This window comes from Lotus japonicus, chromosome 5, assembly GCF_012489685.1.
Source record: "Lotus japonicus ecotype B-129 chromosome 5, LjGifu_v1.2".
NCBI lineage: Eukaryota > Viridiplantae > Streptophyta > Magnoliopsida > Fabales > Fabaceae > Lotus > Lotus japonicus.
This window is the reverse complement of record NC_080045.1, coordinates 58,913,257-58,926,214: the sequence shown is the minus strand read 5'-3', so window position 1 is coordinate 58,926,214 and position 12,958 is coordinate 58,913,257. Positions and strand designations below refer to the sequence as shown.

Sequence of the window (12,958 nt, the reverse complement as noted above, 5' to 3'; positions counted from 1 at the left end):
ACTTTTATTAGTGTAAATAAAGTCTTTAACATCTAATTTGGGTCATTCATTTTAAAAACTTGTTTGAAGCATGGTGAACACATGTATCACACCCCAAAGATCCAAGAAGGTGTTATATTGAGAATTTCAGATTCACCAACCCCTCAAAGATGCAGTGACAAACACCAAACATGGGGAACAATTAACAAAGAATATGCCACGTGGCGCACACCAAACATGATTTTGAGGCTACAAACAAAAGAAGGGTAGGTAGGTAGTGGCAACTTTGTTGTCACTAACCACCCAACCCAACCCAACCCAACCCAACCCAGCCCAACCCCTCCTTTTTCTACATCGATCATCCGCTCAACTCAACAACCATAGTTGGTGGTGTAGCATTGACTCTTCCATCATTTTTCGATCTCAGTTCTCTGAAATCCCCAATTTCAATTTCAATGGCTTCTTCTTCTTCTTCTCTCGCCACCAACCCCTTCCTCACCGCTTCCAGAACCACCGATTCCGCTTTCTCCGCCTTCCCTCCTCTCAGCTCTCACTCCTCCGTCTATCTCCGTCCTCGCTTCCCCAAGAAACTCCGTCAGTTCTCTCTCTCTCTCTCTCTCCCTCTGTTAATCGCGTGTTTTTCTATTTGGAATTTGTCGCAATATGAGAATTATCTGCTACTATTTGGATTCTTCGTATCTGCTGCTTTGTTCGACTGCATCTTTGAAATTTTCTCTGTTTTCTGTTGTAACTTAAAGCCATGAATGCATTGTTCTCAGTTCTGAAATTGCTGTGGTTGTGTGATTGATGTAAGAATTTTTGGAAATGCATAGATCATGTTATATGAACTTGGATGTTCACTGTTTCTCAAGCCATCCTCTGCATTCCTTCAGGCATGGCTGCTAGTGCTAACTTTTCTATAACCGCTTCTTAACACCAACTGATGTAGGCTTAGGGTGTGTTTAGCAAAACAGCTTAATGAAGCGAGCTTATCACATTAACGCTTATTCGTAAACTAATTTAAGAAATAAGTTGAAAATAAGTTATAAATAAGCATAAGCTATTCGGAACAGCTTATGAAAATAAGCTCAAAGCAGCTTACATGTAGGTCATAAGCTATTTACATAAGCTCTCTCTAGGAACCACATTTATTTATTTTTTACCTTCAAATTATAGTGAGTTGGTTGTGGAGTCTATATGTTAAACACAAAGGATCGGAGGTAATAGTTAGTTCTTATGCCTGTTGTTGCATTGCATCTTAAACAAGTATAAACTAATGGTATTGAGATTGCCAGGCGTTTAAGTTTCTGAAACTGTTGGCTTGTAACAGAGATACAGGCAGCTGGTAGTACCTACGGAACTAACTTTCGTGTTACAACATATGGAGAATCTCATGGAGGAGGTGTTGGTTGTGTTATTGACGGATGTCCTCCTCGCATCCCTCTCTCCGAAGCTGACATGCAAGGGGATCTTGACAGAAGGTACTTGCCTCTGAAGTCATCTCATTGTCTTGGCTGAATTACTTGCATTGCACTGTGGAAAACGCTTTTAAAGAGATCGTTATTTTATTGAAACGCAGCTAAACTGCTAGTAAGGGAATATGACATTTATGAATGATAGGTAGTGATTGCTTCTGATGCCACATGTCTTTAAAGAGTAACAGTGTAAGGTTCATGTGTATAGGAGGCCAGGTCAGAGCCGAATTACAACTCCTAGAAAGGAGACCGATACATGTAAAATATTTTCAGGAGTCTCTGAAGGTTAGTATTTCTTCCAACTACTATTGTCTGGGGCTTGGGAAGTTATATGTTTCTTGAAGGAAGGTTTGAAGTATAATCTATTAATTGCAGGAGTTACTACTGGAACCCCAATCCATGTATTTGTACCCAATACTGATCAAAGAGGACATGTGAGTATATGTTCATGTTCATAAGTATGCAATAAAGATAAGCAACTGTTATCTTAATTTAATAGGCTGTTAAACTACTCTACTTTTGCAAATATTTTCAGGATTATAATGAGATGTCAGCAGCTTATAGGCCCTCCCATGCAGATGCTACCTATGACATGAAGTTTGGTGTCAGATCAGTTCAGGTACGTAGTTTATAATTTAACAAGTTAGGCATTTTCACGTGATGAGATATGCACTAAGCTCATACATCTGAACTTTTGTCTTTTAGGGCGGTGGTAGATCTTCGGCAAGAGAAACTATTGGAAGGGTTGCTTCTGGTGCTGTTGCTAAGAAAATCCTTAAGAAATTTTCTGGAACTGAGGTGTGCTACTTGTCACATACGTTAGGCTATAATTCTTTTGTGGTATTTCTTCATTGGTGTTTTTGTTTTAACATGGAAAAAATGATATATTATTATAAAAATACGTTAGTTTTTTTAACCTTCATATTTATATTTCAACTGTTTACGAGTTCATATTGGTACTTTTTAGTTTTTTTGTTCCATTTTATGATTATAGAAGATGAAAATCTATCAAACTAATAATACACAAAAGGAAAAATTTCCCAAGTTCTTTTTCCCTCTATTTTTTCCCTTTCCTCTTATGCTACATGATTGCCCCTCTCCTATTATTCTATTCCTACGTTTTGAAGATATACGCAAGAGGTAAAAAAATTCTTTTTCTTGATTAAAAGATAAATTTTAGTAAGAGATAAGGTTCAAGTGGGGAAGGGGGTATGCCATCTCCAAAACAGAAAAGACAAGGAATAAGGAACTTCAAAAAGAAAAAAACATGAGCAAACCTGTCCACTTTCTCTGCAAAACCCAAATTCGTGAGTTTCTTGGAATAGCCTGGAGTAGAGCACCAAAGAGATGTGATAAACACAACTTTATCCAACGGCAAGTTTAGGGAGATGACTAGATTCAAGTAAAATTTAGAAGGATTTTTTCACTAGCTTTTCTATCACTCAAGTTCTGAGTAAAATTTAGATCAGGAATACAATAAAAAAATTATTGGTTGGTTTATGTACAGAAGACAGTTTGTAAAGGTGATGAAAAACCTGAGTAACACTCCTCACCAAAATTCCTCATAAAACACAATATGATCACTACAACTCAAACAGAATGGAACCAGAGATTTAAAAGAATCGCTACACTTAGAACTGGACTTCCAAGGACTAGCATGAGTTGAAGCAATCACTGAATTGGCTTCTTATCCATACTGATCTTATGTAATGTGCATAGAGTGCTCATGTACTTGTCAGAGCCTAACTTTACTATATTAATAACAACCAAATCCTTTTACCACTAGGTGGGATCAGCTATGTGAATCCATAATTTACTTGTCAGAACCTAATTTTGATAGATGTGCCTCTTTTTTCTTCTGTTCCCGTTTTTATGCAATTTTATGTTCACAAATGCACGCTTGATGTACAATAGTTGTCAGTTCCTTAAGAAAGACTCTTTGGCAACTATCTTTATTTTTCAGATTATTGCCTATGTCTCTCAAGTTCACAAGGTAGTTCTTCCGGATGACCTAATTGATCATGACAAAGTAACCATTGATCAGGTATTAAAGTTTTTTTTTCCTTCATATTTGTAAATGCTCAGTGGTGCTTTTTGTGAAACTGTTTGAAGTATATTTCAATTTTCATATATGCTGTACACGGTGATGACTATCTGTTTTATTTTTTAATATTTTCATGTGGATATTAGGATTTTACTAACAAATATTATGATGAAAGACATTATTGACAACTAGAAGAAGGACTAGTTTCAACTCCATTATTTCTTTAAATGCACTCTTCAAATCATGATTGAAACTCAAGCTTTTGCTGAAAAATTTATTTGGAATTCATAATTAATATGAATAAATGTCCTTGTTTAATTAAACTCGATATATAACCTTACTTTTCTCCCTATTTAGTGAGTTCACTCCAGAATATCAATATCAAATTTGAGAGAAAAAGCTTTACTTCTCACATGATGTGCATTTGATAAAACTGATTCTCAGTCTCACCAAATAAGAAATCTCAATTCAATGCTTGACAGAAATTCAAACATTTTTTACATGAGTAATGAATATTATTAAGGAAATGACTCTCAAATTACTAAGAAAATAAATTATGTGTAATAAATATACTTTCCATCCCAACCTTCTCCTCTGGGCATTCAGGAACAAAGCTGAATTTTTGGTAAATGTTCATATAATTGTAAGTTGTTATCTTGAATTTGATATAACAATTCATACAGAATACAGTTGTATCAGTATATCAAGGCTATTTACATTGAGCTTATGATGTGGTATTGATTGTAAGGGGGAAACCATTCATATAAAAGGGATAGACTTTCATCTCATTCTGATTTCTCAAAAGCATGATTAATGCATTTAACTAGAATATTGCATGAATTTAATCTGCAGACTGCAGTAAACTTGCTCCTGTATTTTCACCAAATAAGTGTCAATTTGATGATAAACTCGTATAGATTTCTTAAAGTTCCTTTCCAATATAATATGCACTTGCAAGAAAAATAGACTAATATTGGAGTCAAACTAAGTGTGAGTATCTTCCTATTTGCTTTATTAAACAGTTGCGGTCTTCCTATCCTGTTTAGGCATTTAGATTATTATCATTATTTTACTCTTGCAACTCTGAAGCCAATTTCTTGATACGTCGTTTTGGAATTTGCCCAGATTGAGAGTAACATTGTTCGATGTCCAGACCCGGAATATGCTGAGAAGATGATATCTGCTATAGATGCTATTCGCGTGAGAGGTGATTCTGTTGGTGGTGTTGTAACATGCATTGTGAGGAACTGTCCACGTGTAAGTCTTTAGATCTCACTGTCAAGTGAAATTAATTGAGCAAGACAGTTAGTAGGGTTTCTGCCTTCTGGGTACTAGTTAACCTGAAAAAGTGATTACAATCACAGGGGTTCTATGGGGAAACTATTCCTTGGCTAGAGTTGGCTTTAAATACAAATATAAGCGAGAGTATCTTTCAACTCTGCCCCTTCCTGTAATATTGCATAATGGTTGATCCTGAATTTGGTCTGGTAAATACATGTGATGCAGAGAATATTTGAGATAAAAATTACTAGAAATTTTGCCTGAAGTAAACTCAGACAAGCTGTGCTCTTTACTCATCCATACAAGATGAATTAAATTTGTAGCCCATGAATAATGGTGATTTCTTTGGTACCCGTTTAAAATGGAGGGGGTTTGTACCTTTTTACCAGAGCAATGCCAATATTGATGGGCATTGCTCTGTGGTCTTCTGACCCTGTTATTTGATATTTTAATAATTAACATAAAAACAAAGGGAAGAAAGCAACACTCTACTTTGGAACCAGGCTTGTTGTTTTGCAACTTCCTATCTTCCTTTATATGTCCGCTTGAATGCCTGATATCTTACAAGATGCTTATAATCCTTGGATAGTTTTGCAACCAAGTAACTTTTATTTGTGTTTTCAATTTTGCTTTTCACTAGAATTGAAATGACACTATCATTATTATTTCTCAGGGTCTTGGTTCACCTGTATTTGACAAACTTGAAGCTGAGCTGGCTAAAGCTGTTATGTCACTGCCTGCAACTAAGGGCTTTCAATTTGGTAGTGGGTTTGCAGGTATTTAAACTTGCTCATGTATATGACTCAGAGTGCCTTTGTCTTATGATTTTGATCTGACTAAACAGGGACCAATTAAACTATGTATTTTCTTATCACTTGTGTCTGAAGTGTGCTCTGATGGCTTAGTGAAATCATTGAAGGTACCTTTTTGACTGGTAGTGAACACAATGATGAATTCTACATAGATGAGCATGGAAAGATGAGAACAAGGACAAATCGTTCTGGTGGGATACAGGTATTTTCTGTTCTGGAATCAAATTAGTTTTTTTTCTAGAAGTGCAGTGTATGATGGTCATGTTCTTTTGGACTTTACTTATATTATCTATATTGAATATCAGGGTGGGATTTCCAATGGGGAAATAATTAACATGAGAATAGCTTTCAAGCCGACAGCAACTATTGGAGTAAGTCCAATATCCTCTCTCTCTCTCTCTCTCTCTCTCTCTCTCTCTCTCTCTCTCTCTCTCTCTCCCTCTCTCTCTCATTTAAACCAGTGCTAGGGGTTTAAAACTTAAAATGAGATTTTTTTAGCACTAAAAATTCAGGCATGGCTTATGGGGAAAAAAACTTGTAAGATAACTGAATATTATTCATACTGTATTTTATGATATCCTCTTTTCCTCCTTTACATAAACCCCTCAAATTTCAACAATTTTAATTACTCGATGATAACACCATCACCATGTACTTGACTCGCATAGAGGAATTGTGAAATTAAATGGGCTTTTAATTCTTTGTCTACTCATTTGTGATGTGACATTTTATATTCATGCCGGAATATTACCATTATATATAAATATACTTTCATCCTGGGATGTTTTCTTCGTTCTTAGGTGTTTGTTCTCTTTAGATGTTAAGGAGGACCCTCCTACGTTTAATCATCTTCTCTGTCTCCGATGAATATATCCTTTTATAAAAAAAACCACCCCCTTACTCTGAGGGTTGTTTCTTTTAAGAAGTGCATCACTCCTCTCCCCTACATTAGAAAACACCATTTATGCTACCAGTACCACAATATCTTTGATGTTTTTAAGTTGAAGGAGTACAAAATAAATGAATGAAACAGCCAGTGTAACAATGACATATTGCTTTATCTGCAAGCATACCCACATGGAATGCTATATTTTCTTATTTTCTTGGCTGTGCCTAGTTTACTATAGTTCGTTGTTTGGCAGACAACGATACTATGCTAACCTCATGACTGGAATATGCACATATTCAATAGGAAGTAATAAGATGCTTTTATTCAGTTCATCATGTTGAGCTTTCTTCCTCACTCCCTGTGCATATGAAGATAGGCTCGCCCGTATTTTTGAAGTGGATTATTGTTTGACTTGGACATATCCCTGTGCTATATTCTATATGTACAATGAGATTTAGGAATATCCTCTGCATTTACCAAAACTGAGTATGGTTTTTTAGGAAATAGGGTACTACTGCTGAAGCTGCTACTTTGATTTCCTTGTTCCCTATTTTAGTGGGATAAATGCATTGGTAAATGAAATAGTAAACGTAGCCTAATGAGTGCACATGAAGACATGGTTTATTCTTCATTTTCTCGAAAAAAAGGAAAGCCTTTTGTTTGGGGTGGCAATTGAGGGAACCTTGTGTGGTTTTTCTCTTGGTCCCACTTGCATGTCAATTTTGGATTTGTATAATTTTAGGCAGTCTGTAATGAAATATAAACTTTTGTGGTTATTGGCCACAAAAGTAAAAGAAAAAAAGGGCCCAACCACCACCACCACCACCACCAGGTCCTTGGCTTCTACATGTTTACTTCACACTATATTTAGCTGGTCACATGACTCGTTGCATATTTCATCACACATTACAATTACTTTGCACCACCCTATGTAAGTATGTATTTTATATGAATTGAACATGGCGTTACATTTGTGCAGAAGAAGCAACTTACAGTTACTCGAGAAAAAAAAGAAACTGAGCTGATAACCCGTGGTCGCCATGATCCCTGTGTTGTCCCAAGAGGTTAATAACTCATCCTTTTTTGCAGTGCTGTTAATCTTATCTTCATCTCATATATATGTACACACACATACATTTTCCTGTAGGACATTATCTTGCCCTTTCAGGTTAATAACCCATCCTTTAGAACTAAGTTAACATTGACCTGAAAGGGTAAGAATTTTTTTTACATTACAGCTTTTCCTGTTTGACATCTAAATCTGATGTTACAAAAAAAAGTATGCATGTGTCTGCTTGATTTTCTATCTTGACGATTTCAACTTCTGTAGTTTCTCTTCATCAGTAGGAAAGAAAATTTCTTAAATAATTTTTTGACTGGGCTTGCAGCTGTACCCATGGTAGAGGCCGTGGTAGCTTTGGTGCTTGTGGACCAATTGATGGCACAACACGCACAGTGTAATCTGTTTCCCATAAACTCAGAATTGCAAGACCCCTTGTCGTCCATATTCGAGCCAGAAGAAGCGCTCTTCTGAAAGTGAATATGAAGGAAGGGAGTGCATAAATCAGATATTGGCCTCAGATAGAATCTTCATTCTGGGAAGTGTTCAGTGGACAGTTATTTCACTTTGATGAGAAAAGTCCGTTTCCCTGGTCTGCATTGTTGCCTTGCTGCTGATATATTTTTGCGGATGCTATTTATCGTCTTGTATTAATGTAAGGGTAAAATATGTTTCTTTTTCTTTTCTTCTCATTTTCCTTGTTGACATTGTTTCTGGAATTTGCTGCTAAAGCAGCTAGGCAGATGTAATTTTTTTACAGTGAGTTGGAAATATTTTCTTGTAAGAAATGTAAGTTTTTTAAGGTCCGATTTCTCTTACAAATGCTGCACTGCATTTAAATAAATGAAGCTTTGGCAAGTATACATGATTTCGAAGACAATTGGGCACTTTTCTTTTTCATGTTTCTTATCACTGATTTATTTGCTTTTTGATTGACATTTGCTGATTTTAGTTGATTTAGTAGCAGACAATGAAATTCAAGTTTTTTCTATGGATATACATGAGTCAAATTTTCATCGTTAAAGAGGATATATAAAAAATTACTTTTTGATGCTATGGTGTAGTAGGAACTTATGAATAAGTTGTATTAAGTCTACATCTAAAAACATTTCCTTCAAAGATTCATTTCACATTTATATGGAATGATAAAAATGTTTCCCCCTTCAAAGATTCATTTCACATATGTACTTTTCTTGTACTAAATTTCAGAAATACATTAAATCCTCTGATCTAATTGTAATTTCTCACTTTGAGCACATATTACATAAACATATTCTTCTTTGTATCTATGAAAGACCAAGTGCTTGTAGACTTTCTATAAGATCATTGTCTATTTTCTAGAAGATCACCCTCAAAACTAAGGAAATGAAATGTGCGGAGTATAGTCTTGCCAACTTTATTTTGATGGTTTTGAGCATAGTAAAGAAATTGAAATTAGAATCATGATCATTTCAACTTAACACGCCCTTAAAGGATTCCTAACTAAAATAGTGTTCAAAATGAAGTTTACATACTCAAGTAATGAATAAAAAAGTACGAGGTCTACCTTTTTAGCTTTTTTCTTAAGAAGCATTTTTAAATAAAATAACTTTTAAATTCTATGATAATTAGACAATTTAATAAACCTAAAAAGTTATTTTGATGCCTTTGTCACAAATTAAAGAAAACAAATAAAAATGTACCACATTTCAAAACTAATAGAAAAAACAATACATGTGTCTCTCTATTGTTGGAGTTTACCTCTTGATTATTGAAATCATGTACTCTTTTTCCTTCACCAGGTTTTCCCAAGGGGGTTCTCCAAGGAGGTGGTGGGTGGTGGGCTATCATACAAAGTAGGAGGGTCAGTGTTGTTGTTTTGTAAAGTTGGTACTTTTGATTTTCTTTTTTCTCTCTTTTCCTATTTGTATTGGGTTGAAGTACTCCTTGTACTTCATTTCAATATATTCCATATCGCTTATAAAAAAAAAATGTGTCTCTCCATCACTTTCCATCATAATCAAGATATCACTAATAATGCTTATCACAAGAAATACAAGTAATAAAGAAATGAAATGTCGTTGGTGCCCACTTCATTTTATAGTTATTCATGTAATCACTATCCAAACGCCTCATTGAGTAGACAACCTTTGTATTTTTGTGTTATATACGTTGTATTATACGAATTGACTTCATAACATATGCATATGCGCGCTTATCTTTACTAAATACTAGAAATTAAACCCGTGCGTTGCACGGGTTTGTTTTTAATTGTAAGATTTTTATAAAGTTAAGAAAGTCATTACATGCTATTTTCTTGACTATAGTTGTAGCATTTTTCTAATTATAATAATTTGTTCTTTATTCTTTGAGACCATCAATTGATGATTGTGTATATTTTACTTCTTTCAAAATATTCTTAAATTTATCTGCAACATTTCTCCCTATAGAAGCATGTATGTAGTTACTCTGAAAGTATTGAAACCATAAGAAATCAAGAGCAAAAATTAGAAATCAAAAGAAGTAAGTTTAGTGAGAGTAAAAAGTATAAGACAATAAAAATGGAAACCATTCACGTCAATTAGAATTTAGAACCATATCAGTGCTAATTAATTCATTTTTTCTATAGTAGTGATTTTTAGCACCATAATAATTTATTTGCAAGCATTATTCAACTAACTCATACGTTTGGGGATTGCCTTATTCCGGCCATCTTCTGATAACATCTGAAAAGTAAGGAAAACTCAGGATAGGATATTTTCAAAATCATGGTCGACACCCATAAAACCTAATAGAACTTAAGGGAAGTTACTTTTGTCCTCTATAATTTTGGTTCACCATATCTTTTTACTATCTATCTAAACATGTAACCTTGCTTTCAAAGTTAAACAATTACAACCTTTCTAATAAACAGTGTGAGAACTGAGAACAGTTAAACTATCATCATCTATTGTCTACATGCCCGACATACCTAAATACTTACCCGAAGGTCATAGATAGCTAACTTGTATAAATCATTGTCTTTAATTACAATTCCACCAATCCTTGCATGTTCACCTGTATTGAACAACTTTTATTAGTAAAATATGTAAACATAAAAATGATAAGTCAAGATATTTCTTTCAAAGCTATGTAGAGAAATTTTCAGTGCTAATGAACAAAAGATAAGTAGATAAATAAACATAGGTCTTGGGAACAAAAGCTCTCCCAAGTGAGCTAGAAGTTTAGAAACAACATAACCAAACAAAAACAGAAAATCAGAAACATAAGGACCCAAACAGTGGTCGAAAGAAAAGCAAACGAACCTGCAAAGGCCACATAGTAAAGCCAGATCCATCTTAATCTCTCAAGCCAACTATGCAGTAGAAGATAGGTACTTAGGGAGCACCAAGAGGCAAGAAGCAAAGTCACCAATACACTCTGTTATAACCAAACATGTAAGGTAATGTACACCCGATAGAGCCCAGCGCAGAAGTGATACATTCCAATTTGAAGCTTCTCAACACCTCAACCCACCAAGTTGATTATATATATTCATCTATGTATTTATTTAACCATTATTAAGGTCTTTTCCTTTCTGTCAGTTTCCTTTATCCCCTTAAACCACTCACATGACAACTTACCAATGTAGATTATTATTGAGACTTCATTTCTAACATTTTCTTAATCCTCACTCAGCTCACTCACATGCCAATGTAGATTATTATTGAGACTTTTCATTTCTAACGGTTTCTTAATCCTCACTCACTCACATGCCAACTTACTAATGTAATTCAATTCTCTTATACATATATATTTAATGCTAGCTAAAACTCAAGTGTGCTTCATATATATATATATATATATATACTATAATAATTGCTTTATTTTAATAATATTATCATTAACTTTTATTTGCCATCGTCATTTGGTCGGTTTTAGATAGTTCTATTCATCACCGTGGTCCGTGGGACGTTTATCTCGGAAGCTTATCCAATCATTCCCTTTAAAGCATGTTTGGAAAAAAAAATCAGAATCAATTCTTCATTTTTGTTAAATAATGTAGAACGGAGGGAAGGCAAATTACCGAGCATAGCTAGGGGTGGAAATAAGTCAGGCGGCCCAACAGGGACTTGAGGCTTGGCTCGTTAGAGACTTGCTTTAGCTTAATTCGTTTATTAAAAAAACTGAGCTTAGGCTTTTTAAAAGGCTTAATTGACTAAAAAGACCTAGCCTAAGCTATCATAAAAGTCTATTTGGCTTGATAGGCCGGCTTGTTTATCTATTATTTTTATTAATATTATAAATAAATAAAATACTCCCTCCGTTTCTATTTATCACTAATGAGTTGCACAGTGGAAAGAAAGAGAAACATCTATTAAATAAGGGTATTGTTGCAAAAAAATAATTAATACATCTTGAAATTTGAATTGATTCTTATAAAAAGGACTGAGCTACACCTTTCAGTTGGTTCTTATAAATAGGAACAGATGGAGTATAATAATATATTATATTATTTTTAAAAAAAAAACTAATGTATACATAAAACTCTAAGTCCCTAACCTAGATTGGAAGCCTTTCAGAATTTTAGGACAACACATGAGGCACAACAACAGGAGACAAGCACGCAGGCCGCAACCAGCCACCACTGTGGCGCCCAAAGTCCGCTTGTTCTCCACAATCATGAGTCACGACCACCACCGTTTTAGAGAATTGCAGAGGTTTCTATTTATATTTCTCTCTAATTCAAGACTTTCTTCCAGATTATTATTTCTCTCTGCAATTATATATAAGTTTTTTATTTATTTGAAAAGGAAATGCAATGATATATAAAAGGCATATTAGCTCGTCGACCTATTAGATCGTCAGTCTATCGACTTTCTTTAGATGAAATTGTCTGACGTCTGTTAAATAGGCTTTTAAGTAGGCTTGTAGGCCGAGCCAAGCTTTATAATAAGCCAAACCAAGCCTTAAAACTTGGCTTGTTGACAGGCCACAAGCCAGGCTTGAGCCATGAAAACACAATGCAAGCCAGACTTGGGCCAAGCAAAGCTTTATAATAAGCCAAACCAAGCCTTAAAACTTGGCTTGTTGACAGGCCACAAGCCAGGCTTGAGCCATGAAAACACAATGCAAGCCAGACTTGGGCCAAGCAAAGCTTGGCTTGACTTATTTCCACCCCTAAGCATAGCGTCAGTGATATATTGAGAAGATAATCAGACATTCACTCTTCAAAGGACGCAGAGCGATTCGAACCATGACATATGAGGAAGTGAGAGTTGAACTTTGAAGTTGCGGTCGGTTGTGCCAACCTAAATTGATTTTCATAAAACTTCTCAAAAGCTATTCATAGAAACTTTCTCTCATAAAACTTACTTCAGAATAAACTAGAGAAGAATTTTCATGCATAGACACATGTCACATTACACCTAAGTTCTTTAAAAAAAAGTCTGGCCAATT

At 34.8% G+C, this 12,958-nt stretch overlaps 1 protein-coding gene and 1 long non-coding RNA gene across 2 annotated transcripts; one reads left to right on the top strand and one right to left on the bottom strand.

The window, feature by feature from the left end:
- The first annotated feature begins 299 nt into the window (after positions 1–299).
- On the top strand, positions 300–8,401 carry LOC130721238 (chorismate synthase, chloroplastic). Its single transcript, XM_057571999.1, has 13 exons — positions 300–573; positions 1,310–1,460; positions 1,663–1,739; positions 1,830–1,888; positions 1,990–2,073; positions 2,160–2,252; positions 3,418–3,498; positions 4,624–4,755; positions 5,453–5,555; positions 5,699–5,793; positions 5,897–5,962; positions 7,460–7,544; positions 7,869–8,401. Exons 1-13 carry the CDS (start codon positions 435–437, stop codon positions 8,012–8,014), a joined length of 1,311 nt encoding a protein of 436 aa, XP_057427982.1. The 5' UTR covers positions 300–434; the 3' UTR covers positions 8,015–8,401.
- Positions 8,212–11,291, bottom strand: LOC130721239 (uncharacterized). Its single transcript, XR_009013363.1, has 2 exons — positions 10,825–11,291; positions 8,212–10,576 (listed from the first exon to the last, which is right to left on the bottom strand). It is a non-coding gene; the product is annotated as an uncharacterized LOC130721239 (long non-coding RNA).
- Between the last annotated feature and the right edge of the window lie 1,667 nt (positions 11,292–12,958).

Excerpts from the sequence above, each read along its gene's own strand:
- LOC130721238 (XM_057571999.1), top strand. The coding sequence starts at position 435 with ATGGCTTCTTCTTCTTCTTCTCTCGCCACCAACCCCTTCCTCACCGCT. Across the intron at positions 1,740-1,829 it reads ATTTTCAGGAGTCTCTGAAG|GAGTTACTACTGGAACCCCA; the intron begins GTTAGTATTTCT and ends TATTAATTGCAG. Across the intron at positions 7,545-7,868 it reads TCCCTGTGTTGTCCCAAGAG|CTGTACCCATGGTAGAGGCC; the intron begins GTTAATAACTCA and ends CTGGGCTTGCAG.